The following is a 13,957-nucleotide window of genomic DNA, read 5'->3' on the forward strand; positions in this document are numbered from 1 at the left end:
TACCAACCTCTCCACTAGTCTTAAGAACCATTTGGAAAAAGAAGAACGGGAACAAAAAATTAAAAAACAGAAGAAATATAGCAGAGACTTCACTGATTATAAAAATGGAAATGTTTTTAGCTGGCAATCTAATGGCCAAACTAAAGATTCACCTAATAACACGAGCCACCCTATGGAGACAGGGAGCTCAGATGTACCACAGATCCCTTTAGTGCCTCCACCCATTCCAACAGATACTAATAGACGGCCTACCCGTCCCCCTCAGGCGTCCACAACCCATTATAATGGCCCCCCCTCTAATTCTGGGAATAGAGGAAGAAATAACAGGGGAAAGGGTAGGGGTACTAGGGATCGATCCGTACATTATGAAGATTATAGACAAGTTTACTCCCCCCAAAGACGAAATACAAGCCAGAACGATTATCAGTACTATCAATCATTTCCACCGAGAACCCCTATTAATACGAGAAACAGATTCTCACCACTTAGAGATGAAAGATCTAATAATTTCCGAAATTCCCAATACCGTTATGATTATTGGGACAGAGATCATTTTGATCGATCACCTTTCAACTACAACCAGGATAAACCGAAGCCTTCGTACCCGGGGGGTTTTTACAGAGAACAAGAATACCCCACACGAAATTTAGAACAAAACGTGGTACCCGAGGGGGGAGGCGTTCCAATAAAAAGAAAACGGGTGTAAAGGACAATGGTATTTTCAATTTAAGCAAAGTTGATTTCACCCCAGCGGAACTCTGTGTCCTGAATAAAGGACTGAAATTTGCCCCCCCAAAAACTCTTAGTAAATTCTCTACTTTCATAGATGTGCACAAATTTGTGCGCAAACTGAATATACAGAGATATATTGCGTCCAATTCAAGTAGGCCTTTAAACCTTTTTACAAATTCTCATTCGGTCCATTCTGGACTAGCCAACCCATCTTTATTTAACCCCCCAGCACCTATAGCTCCTGCCATCAAAGTATTCCGCGACTTAGTACTGGAAGACTTGGATGTCCTTCCAAATAAAAAATACCATACGGACCCCAATATAAAAATTGGCTTAAAGTCTCTCTGCGAACGTAACGACCTTGTCATCCGCCCGGCGGACAAGGGCGGAGGAATTGTCGTTCTCGATAGAAAAGACTACCAAGCGGAAATGACCAAGATTCTGAGCGACACAGAGACGTATCTGCCTCTTGGTTCCAATCCTACCATAGGCTTCAAAAGAACACTAGTGGATCTGGTTGATACCGGCTTCCAACTTGGTATACTAAACAAAAAAGAAAAAAACTTTTTGATTCCGGTGGCTCCTCGCATCCCCATAATGTATTATTTACCCAAGATACATAAAAACATCACCCAACCTCCAGGTCGCCCTATCATTAGCGGGATTAATTCTATAACATCACGCATAGGGAAATACATTGATCACTATCTGCAGCCCATCGTGAAAACGATACCATCCTTTTTGAAGGATACTCGTGACACCATCAATAAATTACAGCAGATCACGTATAGTAACGATCTCATCTTAGGAACTGCAGATGTTACTTCCCTCTACACCATTATCCCCCATGAACTGGGCCTAGGAGCAGTGGAACTCTTCTTATCAAGGGATAGAAATATCCCCACGATCCAAAAGAGGTTCATTATGGACTTACTATGTTTTGCCACCAAGTCAAATTATTTCTGGTACAATGATTGCTACTATCTACAGACAAAGGGGGTAGCTATGGGGGCAAAGTTTGCCCCCAGTCTGGCCAACATTTTTATGGCCAAATGGGAGGAGGATGTCGTCGGTGCCCTGAAACCCCCACAACTAGCTCTGTGGGCCAGGTACATCGACGACATCCTCCTCCTATGGAGAGGCTCCATGGAAACACTGAACCAGTTCATGTCGACCCTTAACGACAATGAGGTGGGCATTCACTTATCCTATGAAGCTAGCTCCTCTACAATTCATTTCTTAGATCTAGAAATTTCAGCTGTCAACGGTCAACTGGAGACGAAAACCTTCTTCAAAGTTACTGACCGTAACGGATATATTCCGATTGACAGCTGTCACCATACAGCATGGCTGAAATCAGTACCTCGGAGCCAACTGATGCGAATCAGACGCAATTGTTCTCTTTTGCCAGACTACTACAAACAAGCAGAGACCATTAAGTCTAGGTTCAAGGAAAAAGGTTACGATGGAGGTTTAATCGATCAAGAGATCCACAAAGTAGCTCACATCGATCGCTCCTCACTGTTGGTGGAACAACCCAAAAGACCCTTGGACGATAGACATAGATGGGCCTTTCTCACCAATTATTCCATCCAACATAAGCAAATAAAAAACATCATTTCAAGACATTGGAAAGTATTGAAAAACGACCGAATACTAGGCCCACTATTACCCAAACAGGCTGGTGTGATCTATAAGGGTGCACCATCGATAGGGAGTAAGATTGCACCGGGTGTAGTGGACCCCCCAAAGGTACCATCATTTTTTCTTGACCTCAAGGGTTTTTACCCTTGTAGGAAATGCGGGGTATGCAAAGTTAACGCTTGCAAATCCCGCAAAATCGATAATTTTGTGTCATCCTCAACTGGGAGGGAATATAAGATGAAACATTTCGCTACCTGCACTACTAAGTTCATCGTATACCTTATCACTTGTCCCTGCGGTAAGCAGTATATAGGGCGTACTATACGTAATTTTTCTATACGAGTGAACGAACATATTACAGCTATATTGAAAGGACGCACCAATCATAGTGTTCCCAAACACTATTTACACTATCACAATCAGAACCCTTCTGGAACGAAGTTTCAAATTATTGACAAATTCGTTCCTCACTGGAGAGGGGAACCAAATACGAGGGGTGTCTCCAAACTCGAAACCTTTTGGATACACCTAATGAGGTGTTATGTGCCATATGGACTCAACGTCGAGTGGGATATCAACGCCTTTATTAATCAGTCCTAGGCGCGGGTATCCCCCCGATGGTTGTCCCTGATCATTTGTGGCCCATATGGTACCCCTCTACATTACCTAGATATATACATTCTTCTCATTGTTGTATCTCTCTTCAGCGTATCTATATGAGATTTATGAGTACTCCCTAGAGGTTCCTGACATACACTCTTTTCCACCCCGTAGAACATGTTTTTAAGGATCTTTATTATCCTTATTATCTTTCTTATATAGGAGTTTCCAGAATCCTATTCAGGAATTCTCAGAATCTTGTTTAACATTCTTCCAGCCTTTTGGTCACATTTATATTTTATAGATTTTTTATTCTAAGTTCGTCTTACCTTACATGCTATTGGGGTAGAGGAACTATAAAATCTTGATGCTTGATGTGAAACACTATCTCCCTCTAGATAGTACTAACTCCTTAGCATCTCAGCTGTACTTACCTTACTCCATAGATCTTACTGTCACCCACATTTTTTGTATTGACACATTCTTTTAGGCTGACTAAGATTTTTTCTTTTAGATGATTCCTCGATATGTAAAAGACTTAAATATATTTTAACATGTTCTGTGCTTTCACATATAAATTGAATTGTTTCAGATCTCTGCTATCTCTGCTATATAATTTGTGTAGGCTGTCTTATGTACAGGTTGCACAGATTCTTCGAATTAGTTATGTACTTTTAATATTTTTATTTTTATAATTTTCAAAAGAAAATGTCACATTGTACTATATTCCTGTCTGTTCCTGTGCACATGTAAACCTTTAATGGCCATATCTATTGTGCAAAGTACAGAGTTTTTGAAGTGTTTTGGGGGAAGATTCCCGGGATCCAGCCCGTTTCATATGAAATTGGACCCTAAATACAACTAGGGACCGCAACTGCGTTTGCGTTCCAGCTCCTAGTATGCCAAGCTATCACTTCCTATCTCCTGTGATACGCAGGCCGTGAGCGGCCTTTCGTCACTCCTGGAGATATACGTCACGTGACCGACACGTGACGTTAGAGCCCAATAGGAGTGATGCCCTGCTGAGTGGATAGTGAAAGTGAGGCTTGGCTCTCTGAACAACCTCTCAGAGATGTGATTGGCCACAAAAATATCATGTGACCGTTGGTCATCTATGACGCCGCCGAACCCGGAAGTCATCTCGTGTAACAGCGCTAATCAGCTGTTACACTTCATTCAAAAGAAAGTATATAAAGCGCAGTTGTGTGGGGGGCTTATCCATACCCCAGCAGAAGCCTTGGAGGGCGAAACGCGTCGGGTTTCTATGTTTATACCCCACCACTACTCACTGCGCTGTTTTTAGATCTTTTTTTAACCATTTTTTACTCGCATTTGTACTCTGCACCGAGTTTTTACCGCCCCTGTCTGTAAATTTTTCGGAGTATATATCTGAATAAAGTGTCACTATGCCTTTTTGAAAAATAAGGATTTACACCATGTGGAAGCCTTTTTCTTTCATTTATTCATTTATATACGGGATGGACCACTGAGGAAACGATCAACCGGCGATCGAAGCTGACCCGTGGATGTTCCTGTTTCCATACCAGCACATTATTTGAGGACCCTTGATTGGATTCTACACCAAGTCTTCTCACGGAATACCATCCTACACCGCTTGACGGTACAAGCCTGTTTGACTCACTGCTAAGGGCCTGTGAGTCCACCTTCTCTGGTAAGGGCATCTTTTTGTCTTTTTCTATTGGTGTTGAAAATACCTACATAAGTGAAGGATTCATCTTTAAGGCTACCTTTCAACTTCCATATATGAAGCCGGCTTACATCTAAATGGCTGTGAGGTCCGCCTGAAGTATTGCACCTCTTCATCAAATAGACTTTTATTTTTTATACATTATATTTTTATTTGTTCACCCTTTTAGGATTTTGGACACTTTTCCTTTGAGCATTTTTACATATGGACAATATGTCCTTTATAGAGTTATACACCTAATATATTGGGACACTGCCTAATGTTTTTCTTTGAATACTGTTTGATTACGGCATTTTTGCATTGTTGTTTTCTGATTAACCCAGGGTTTGCTTTGTAACATTTCACCCTTTTACACACTTAAAGTATTTACCAATATTTACTTGTATATATCCCTTGGGATATTGTAACACTTTAGGGTTACACACTTGTAGTTGCTTCTCCTACAGAGACCACTATTTTTCACTTATTTTGTTTTTCATTAGCGCCACACTTGATTATTATTGTTGTTATGGCAGCAGCTAGCTGCCATAACCCCGGTATCCCCGTTTTCATGCGGCTGCCGGCTTTCAGATAAAAGTGGTCCCTGCGGCGGATTCGCCGCGAGATCACTTTTATCGGTGGCGGGAGAGGGCCCCCCCCTCCCGCTGCGATCCTGTGCCCTCCGCCGCTTACCAGAGCCGTCGGTAGCGGCGGAGGCGATCGCGTCCTGTGCCGTGGTGTGTCTGGAGACGAGTGAGGCCAAGATGGCGCTCACTCGTCTCCATGACACTGCTGGGCGGAAGCGACGTCAAAACGTCACTTCCGTCCACGCCTCGTAAAGGCATATTTTTTCAAATGTCATTTTTTCTAAATGACTTTTTTTTTTTTTTTTTTTATTGCATTTTAGTGTAAATATGAGATCTGAGGTCTTTTTGACCCCAGATCTCATATTTAAGAGGTCCTGCCATGCTTTTTACTATTACAAGGGATGTTTACATCCCTTGTAATAGGAATAAAAGTGACACAATTTTTTTTTTTTTTTAAACAGTGTAAAAATAAATAAAATATTGTAAAATAAATAATAAAAATAATTTAAAAAATTTTTAAAACCCCCCCCTGTCCCGACGAGCTCGCACGCAGAAGCGAACGCATACGCGAGTAGCGCCCGCATATGAAAACGGTGGTCAAACCACACATGCGAGGTATCGCCGTGACGGGTAGAGCGAGAGCAATAATTCTAGCCCTAGACCTCCTCTGTAGCGCAAAATATGCAACCTGTAGAATTTTTTAAACGTCGCCTATGGAGATTTTTGAGGGTAAAAGTTTGACGTCATTCCACGAGCGGGCGCAATTTTCAAGCATGACATGTTGGGTATCAATTTACTTGGCGTAACATTATATTTCACAATATAAAAAAAAATTGGGATAACTTTACTGTTTTATTTTTTTATTCAAAAAAGTGATTTTTTTCCAAAAAAAGTGCGCTTATAAGACCGCTGCGCAAATACGGTGCAAAAAAAAGTATTGCAATGACCGCCATTGTATTCTCTAGGGTGTTAGAAGAAAAACCATATATAATGTTTGGGGGTTCTAAGTAATTTTCTAGCAGAAAAACCTGTTTTAAACATGTAAACACCTAAAATCCAAAACGAGGCTGGTTCTTAAGTGGTTAAACAGTTTCTATAAATAGGTTACGAATGTACAAATCCGTATAGTCATACATGAAGAGGTGATGGGAAATACTATGCTAAAGCCAGCCATAGTTGGAGCTATTTTCTTTCCTGCAAAATTGATTGTATAAATGGGTGAATCCCTCCCACATTGTGTTCTCCTAGCAGTGGGGGGGGGGGGGCACTAGCAATAATCGCATGTAGAATCCCACAGATTGGGTTATGCTCAAGTTGATCGATCAATCAACTTGGGTACATTCATCCTGCCCATGGTTCGAATCTTGGCCAATCCTGTTGGCAAAGCGCAGCTAAACTGCAGCACATCAGTGTGAAAGCAGCCTTATGGGGGGCTCAGGACAGTAAAAGCTTGTTTACATTAGCAGTTTGAAGGGCGGTAAAACCCCATAGTGTTTTTAACACACACCCCCCAACCACTGGTGTAGCGTCGAGGGTCGCAATCGCAACCCTGACCCATGCTCCAGGGGGCCCATGCAGCCTCCCTGTCAGTTTTTGTTTTACACTTGGACAGGAGGTGCGGCATGTACAGGAAATGATCTTCTCCATTTCCCCCCTGCAACCGCTGAATGCCGGCTTCTCCTCCTCTCCCTCCCACTGGAATTACGCAGCTGTAGGAGGAAAATGTTCATTATGCTATTTGGAATTAACCACTTGCCGACTGCCTAACTGTAAACATATAACATTATTTTGATGTTAAATACCAGGGTTATGGCAGAAGCTAGCTGCCATAACCCTGGTAAAAAATAAAATCGTTTAAAGCGCCCGTCCCTCCGAGCTTGCGTGCAGAAGCGACCGCATGTGTAAGCCGTGCCCACATATATAAACGGTGTTCAAACCACACATGTGAGGTATCACTGCAATTGTTAGAGCGAGAGCAATAATTCTAGCACAAGACCTTGTCTGTAACTCTAAACGGGTATCCTGTAAAAAAATTTAAGTACCGTAGTTAGCAATTTTAAAGCATGACATGTTGGGTATCTACTCGACGTAACATCATCTTTCACAATATAGAAAAAAAATGGGCTACGTTTTTACTTTTTCGTTATTATTGTTAAATGCACTTGGAAGACCACTGTGCAAATACAAATACAGCATGCCAAAATATTGCAACGACTGCCATTTTATTCTCTAGGGTCTCTGCTAAAAAATAGATAGATAGATAGATAGATAGATATAATATAATGTTTGGTGCTTCTAAGTAATATTCTAGCAAAAAATACAGATTTTTTACATGTAAACAACAAATGTCAGAAAAAGGCCTGGTCTTTAAGTGGTTAAAAATCCAAAATTCTGAACCATTTTATTTAATTGTGGTCCGTGACCTGTTACCAATTCTCTTCAAATCAAGTTACCCTCGCTCTTGAAAAGGTTGAGCATCCTTGGTTTAGGACCAGGTAGAAAAGATAGTAGGACGTTTTTTACCTTAAATGTGAAGTAGGGCCAAAGCTCTCTTAACCCAACTGCTGTGGGTCACAGGAGTGCACTTTCCACTGCACCCGTTTTCAGCCGGCAGCAAGCCAAAATCTGCTGTTGGCTGATGTCATTCAGCCGATCCTGGCTTTGGATTAGTCCCAACTTTAAGGTCGGGATCTACCCAGATGCCTGGACCAGCAGCTGGCCCAGCCTCTCAGTGACCCGCTGGAAGACTGAGCCAGTCTTACCAGCTCGCAACCTTTCCAGAGCCTGGCTCTCAAGAGAGCGCTGGAGGGGCAGAGCAGAGAGCCGGTGCCTGAACAGCCCTCTGCTCACTGAAGACAGAGCTGACAGAGGACATTGCTGCATCCACCTAGGTAATAATTGTTTTTTTTCAATTCCTATACTTCTCTTTTATTGCAGAGAATGCATTAAGGTAAAACAACAATTTGACTTTACAACCACTTTAATATGCTGGTTGCGTAAATCCTTGCTTCAGACTGCTGACCTAGAAAATATATGTAGATACAATATTCTGACTTTCCTAACCTCTGTCTTAGAACAAGATAACAGCCTGTCAGACTAGTATTTTACAAAGAGGTCAACAGTCACTGTATTTTGGTTATGACAGGTTTACATTAGAGTAGAGAATGTTGGTGAAGACGGATTTCCATTTTTTAAATGTTGCATTAAAAACAGTTGTATACAGAATTTTTGTATTTACGTTGTTATTTTGCAGGTATACTTGAATTCTTTTATGTTAAAGTGGAAAGTCACTCTCCCAATCAACATTTCTTATTTTTAATCCTCATGCTGCTAGCATTAGTAAATAGATAGGAAAGTACATCATTTACTTGTTTAAAACTTTTTTTTTTTTAACCACTTCCCGACCGCTGCACGCCGATGCACATTGGCAGAACGTGCGCACAGGTGCGCAAAGGGCGTACCCGTACGTCCCTTCGTAATCCCGGGCTCGTGGACGCTCGCCGCCGGCGGAGCTTGTGGGCAAGCGCTCACCGCCGGCGGTGCAGGAGCGTGCCTGTGGGTCCCACTGACTCTATGTCCACCGATGGCCCGTGACCGCGGCGAGGAGAGGCAGAACTGGGAAATGCCATAGGCATTTCCCAGTTCTGCCTAGTGACATGACAGGGAGCTACTGCTCCCTGCCATTGGGAGCAGTGATCTCGGTCATGTCCTAGGTAGCCCATCCCCACTAGAGTTAGAACAAGCTGAGGGAACACAGTTAACCCCTTGATCACCCCCTAGTGTTTAGCCCCTTCCCTGCCAGTGACATTAACATAGTAATCATTTACACCCAAAATAGTGTCAAGTGTCCAATCTGTCTGCCGCAACGTCGCAGGCCCGATAAAAATTGCAGATCGCCATTACTAATAAAAAAAAAATTATAATATAATTATATTTATAATAAAAATGCCATAAATTTGTACCCTATTTTGTAGACGCTATAACTTTTGCGCAAACCAATCAATATACACTTGTTGCGATTTTTTTTTTTTTTATTAATCATTTTTTTTTTTTCCAAACATATGTAGAAGAATATATATCGTCCCAAACTGAGAAAGATATTCATTTTTTATATATTTTTGGGGGATATTTAGTATAGCAAAAAGTAAAAAATATTGCTTTTTTTTTCAAAATTGTCAGTCATTTTTTTGTTTATAGCGAGAAAAAATAAAAACCGCAGAGGTGATCAATTACCACCAAAAGAAAGCTCTATTTGTGGGGAAAAAAAGGGACATCAATTTTATTTGGGTACAACGTCCCACAACTGCGCAATTGTCTGTCAGTTAAAGTGACGCAGTTCCGAATCTCAAAAAATGCTCTGGTGATTAAGGGTGTAAAATCTTCCGGGGCTGAAGTGGTTAATCTTTCTTCAGTTACTTCCTGGTTTCTTGCCTAGATAAATGATGTCATACATTCCAGGATTCTTCAGGAGGGGAGGAGGGTTTTTTCAGCCAAGCACATTCACCTGCATGCATGCTTGAACTAAGGGCAGATGCAATGAAAGAATTAAATGCTACATGAATCATCCACCCCTACTCAAGATGGCCATGGCCAGAAATGCTTGGGGGGGTGTTTTTCAAAGTGATTTCGCAACAAAATAAAGCATGGCGACATGGGTGGATGGGGAAGTTTTCTTTGAACATTAAAAATGAATTAAATAAAGTTTTTGGATTGTGGTGTTCAGATGCAGTGAAGATCCGCTTTAATGACATTTGCTCTAAACACAGCCACTTAGGAAATTTTGTGAACTGTAGCTAGATCATCGTTGAGTTAATTCGTTACCTTTTTTTAATTGCTACTCAAAAATTGACAGCTATTAAGCTGCCTGGCTATGGACAACAAAATGTAACATTAGTTTAGTGGCTGTAGATACACATTGACTCTTTAAAAGGATTAATCAGGAAATGACTGATAGGCCCCTTTCACACGAACAGACTATAAGGCTATGGCTATGTAAGGCTATGGAGCGACGGATGTCAGCGGTGACATGTACGCTGACATCCGACCCGGTCCGATCCGCCAAAATCAGACGGATGGCCCTACGTTCACATCCATCCCTGGCGGATCGGATGAGATCTGACAAAAACGGACATGCTGCCCGTGTTCGTCCGATCTCTCCATAGCGACCAGTGGCGCTTGACAAGCCCCTCCCCGCTCAGTGAGCAGAGAGTGACCTGTCATCCGCCGGCTCAGCGGAGATCAACGGAGAGATCTCCCTCTGAGCCGGCAAACAGAGGCGGACTCCGTGGGAGCGGATCCGCCTTGTGGGAATAAGGGCTAACTTTTTCAAATGTCTGGTTATTTTGATCAGTGGATTTTTGTAGCACTGGAATAAGTACAGTCGTGGCCAAAAGTTTTGGGAATGACACAAATATTAATTTTCACAAAGTTTGCTGCTGCTTCTGTGTGTTTAGATATTATTGTCAGATGTTACTATGGTATATTGACGTATAATTACAAGCATTTCATAAGTATCAAAGGCTTTTATTGACAATTACATTTTATGCAAAGAATCAATATTTGCAGTGTTGAACCTTCTTTTTCAAGACCTCTGCAATTGGCCCTGGCATGCTGTTTCTTCTGGGTCACATCCTGACTGATGGCAGCCCATTCTTGCACAATCAATGCTTGAAGTTTGTCAGAATTTGTAGGAGGTTTTTGTTCACCTGACCACAACTTCTCAATTGGATTAAGATCTGGGGACTTTCTTGGCCATGGACCCAAAATTTCGATGTTTTGTTCCCCAAGCCACTTGGTTATCACTTTTGCCTTATGGCAAGGTGCTCCATCATGCTGGAAAAGGCATTGTTTGTCACCAAACTGTTCTTGAATGGTTGGGAGAAGTTGCTCTCAGAGGTTTTTGTACCATTCTTTATTCATGGCTGTGTTATTAGGCAAAATTGTGAGTGAGCCCACTCCCATGGCTGTGAAGCAACCTCACACATGAATGGTGTCAGGATGCTTTACTGTTTGCATGACACAGTACTGGTGGTAGTGCTCACCTTTTCTTCCCTGGACAAGGTTTTTTCCGAATGCCCCAAACAATCAGAAAGGGGATTCATCAGAGAAAATGACTTTACCCCAGACCTCAGCAGTCCAATCCCTGTACCTTTTGCAGAATATACCAAAATATCAGTCTGTCCCTGATGTTTTTCCTGGAGAGAAGTGACTTCTTTGCTGCCTTTGACACCAGGCCATCTTCCAAAAGTCTTTCCTTACTGTGCAGATGCACTCTCACCTGCCCGCCGCCATTACTGGGCAAGCTCTGCACTGGTGGTGCCCCCTATCCAGCAGATGAATAAACTGTAGGAGGCGATCCTCGTGCTTACTGGACTTTCTTGGGTGCCCTGAAGCCTTCTTCACAACAATTGAACCTCTCTCCTTGAAGATCTGATAAATGGCTGATTTAGGTGCAATCTTAGGAGCAGCAATATCCTTACCTGTGAATCCTATTTTGTGCAAAGTAATGATGACTGCACGTGTTTCCTTGCAGGTAACCATGGTTATCAGAAGGAAGAACAATGATTTCAAGCACCACCCTCCTTTTTAAAGCTTCGAGTCTGTTATACTAACTCAGTCAGCATTACAGAGTGATTTTCAGCCTTGTCCTCGTCAACACTGACACCTGTGTTAACGAGGGAATCACTGACATGATGTCAGCTGGTCCTTTTGTGGCAGGGCTGAAATGCAGAGGAAATGTTTTTTTGGGGGGATTAAGTTAATTTTCATGGCACGGAGGGACTTTGCAATTAATCTGATCACTCTTCATAATAACATTCTGGAGTATATGGAAATTGCCATCATAAAAGCTGAGGCAGCAGACCTTGTGAAAATTAATATTTGTGTCATTCTCAAAACTTTTGGCCACGGCTGTACATCACAGGTTTCAGTTTGAGAAAAGCATTTTCTCTGTATGTTCTCAATTTTATGTTGCAGACTCTGTCTCAGTTGGACCTTTGTGTTAGAATGATTTAGTCAGGCTCAGGCATAGTCTCTTTTGATATAAAATGAAAGTTGTGCAACACTAAAACTTTGGAGGTGATCTTTTATGACATCTTTTTTGCCTATCAGGAAGTGACAGTAGTAATTGGGGTAGCACTAATGCTGGGTAACCATGCAAGCTGAATTCTCTTTCTACCTGGAGAATGAATAAGATTTTAATAGTCCAGAGAACAGTGATGATGTGGAAAGGGCAATAATTAATAGCAACTTATCCAGTTTTACAAGGTTGCTTTAGCCACTTGCTGTATTAGTTATTAGGCTTATTAAAGAAACACATCTAGGTCCCGTCGCCATGTCTATAGCTGATTGAAGATCGGTGCTTATGCTGGACTGAAGCTTTTTTCATAAGTTTTCCTCTAGTGTTTTCACTGTTGTTTATGAGCAATGTCGACTGATCTTAACCACCAGGGATAGTGCTTAAATACCTCAGTGTAAATGGGACTCTGTGATATAATGACTTCCTATGGACATTATAAGGGAAACATTTCTCCAAAGCCCAGCAGGGAATTCTTTGGAAGTTAAATCCTGTGGACCACTTTTATAAATATATACGTATAAATGTGTTTGTAGTCAGTGCATGTTTTTCTTGCTTCTTCTTGCTTATTTTCTTGCATAAAAAAGGTCCATCCAAAGCAACCCTATGTTTTGATCGGCGTCTCTTATCTGTTCTTTTTATTACTAGAATTCTGTTCTTATTCTCTGCAACTAACAAAGCTTTTCCCGCTTGTCTTTCTAACTCTTCTGTCTCGTTCATGTCTGTCTACATCTGCAGTCGTGCAGAACAGATCCCGCCTTGTTTGACAAATGAGACCACTCTCCCTTCACCTTGGGGGACTCCAGCTCTTTCCAGGAAAAGGTACTGCTTTACAAGGCTCCTATTCATCATGGTGGTTGATTAATCACTACAATAGAATTACTAGCTCTGATGGTGTTATAGTGTATGTGACCCCCAACATTTCATATTCCTGTCTGTGTTACCATGTACTTGAATGAAAAAAGTATCCTGTTCACTTTGCATTGCTTCCTTTTGTTTGAAATACCTGATGATCCTGCCGGTCCCCCTGCTTTCCTGTTTCAAACTGACAACGCTTAGCATGGAAGCACATCCATCCCGGCATGGTCAGTTTTCTTCTTTGCATTCTACTTGGGAGCACAGCCTATCTGTATTCCAGTGGTCAAACTTGTGCTGACACGCCCCCCTGCACAGCTAACCACTGGGAAGGTCAGTGTATTAATATTTTTTTGCCTCCTGCATTAACGCATCTAAATGCACATGTATGTGCGTAAATGTATTCTAGTGGCTAGAATAATAGAATATTCTAGACATTAGAATGAGTTTATGCTCATGCGCTTATAAACGCCGTACTCCTGTAAACATGCATAAATATGCTCAGTAACATGTGCAAATACGCAAGATTAGAGTTATGTTTTTCTGCCAAGTTCTGGCAGCATATTTGGAGCATACTCATGTGCCTTAGGCCGCATTCACGTGGGTGTAAAAAATTTACTTATCCTAATACATATTTTTCTAGTACAAAAGTTTCAGCTTAATGATGAGCATTAAATTGTCCTGTTGTGTGTTTGTTTGTTTTTTTTTTGTTTTTTTGTTTTTCTTTTTTCATTACCTGCATATGACATACATGTATATGCATGTCCTCAGATGCAA

The 13,957-nt window shown here is 41.6% G+C and overlaps 1 protein-coding gene across 4 annotated transcripts in view; it reads left to right on the forward strand.

Moving 5' to 3' along the window:
* The window catches only part of WDFY3 (WD repeat and FYVE domain containing 3), a 370,646-nt gene that overhangs the window by 186,269 nt on the left and 170,420 nt on the right, over positions 1–13,957 (forward strand). For 3 of the 4 annotated variants that reach the window (XM_073600175.1, XM_073600184.1, XM_073600193.1), the window contains exon 14: positions 13,064–13,147. The exons of the other annotated variant lie outside the window; for it this stretch is intronic. In XM_073600175.1, the coding sequence (XP_073456276.1) occupies positions 13,064–13,147 (84 nt within the window). The remainder of the gene's footprint in view (positions 1–13,063; positions 13,148–13,957) is intronic. 4 annotated transcript variants of the gene reach the window in all.

This window comes from Aquarana catesbeiana, linkage group LG01 (assembly GCF_042186555.1).
Source record: "Aquarana catesbeiana isolate 2022-GZ linkage group LG01, ASM4218655v1, whole genome shotgun sequence".
Taxonomy (NCBI): domain Eukaryota; kingdom Metazoa; phylum Chordata; class Amphibia; order Anura; family Ranidae; genus Aquarana; species Aquarana catesbeiana.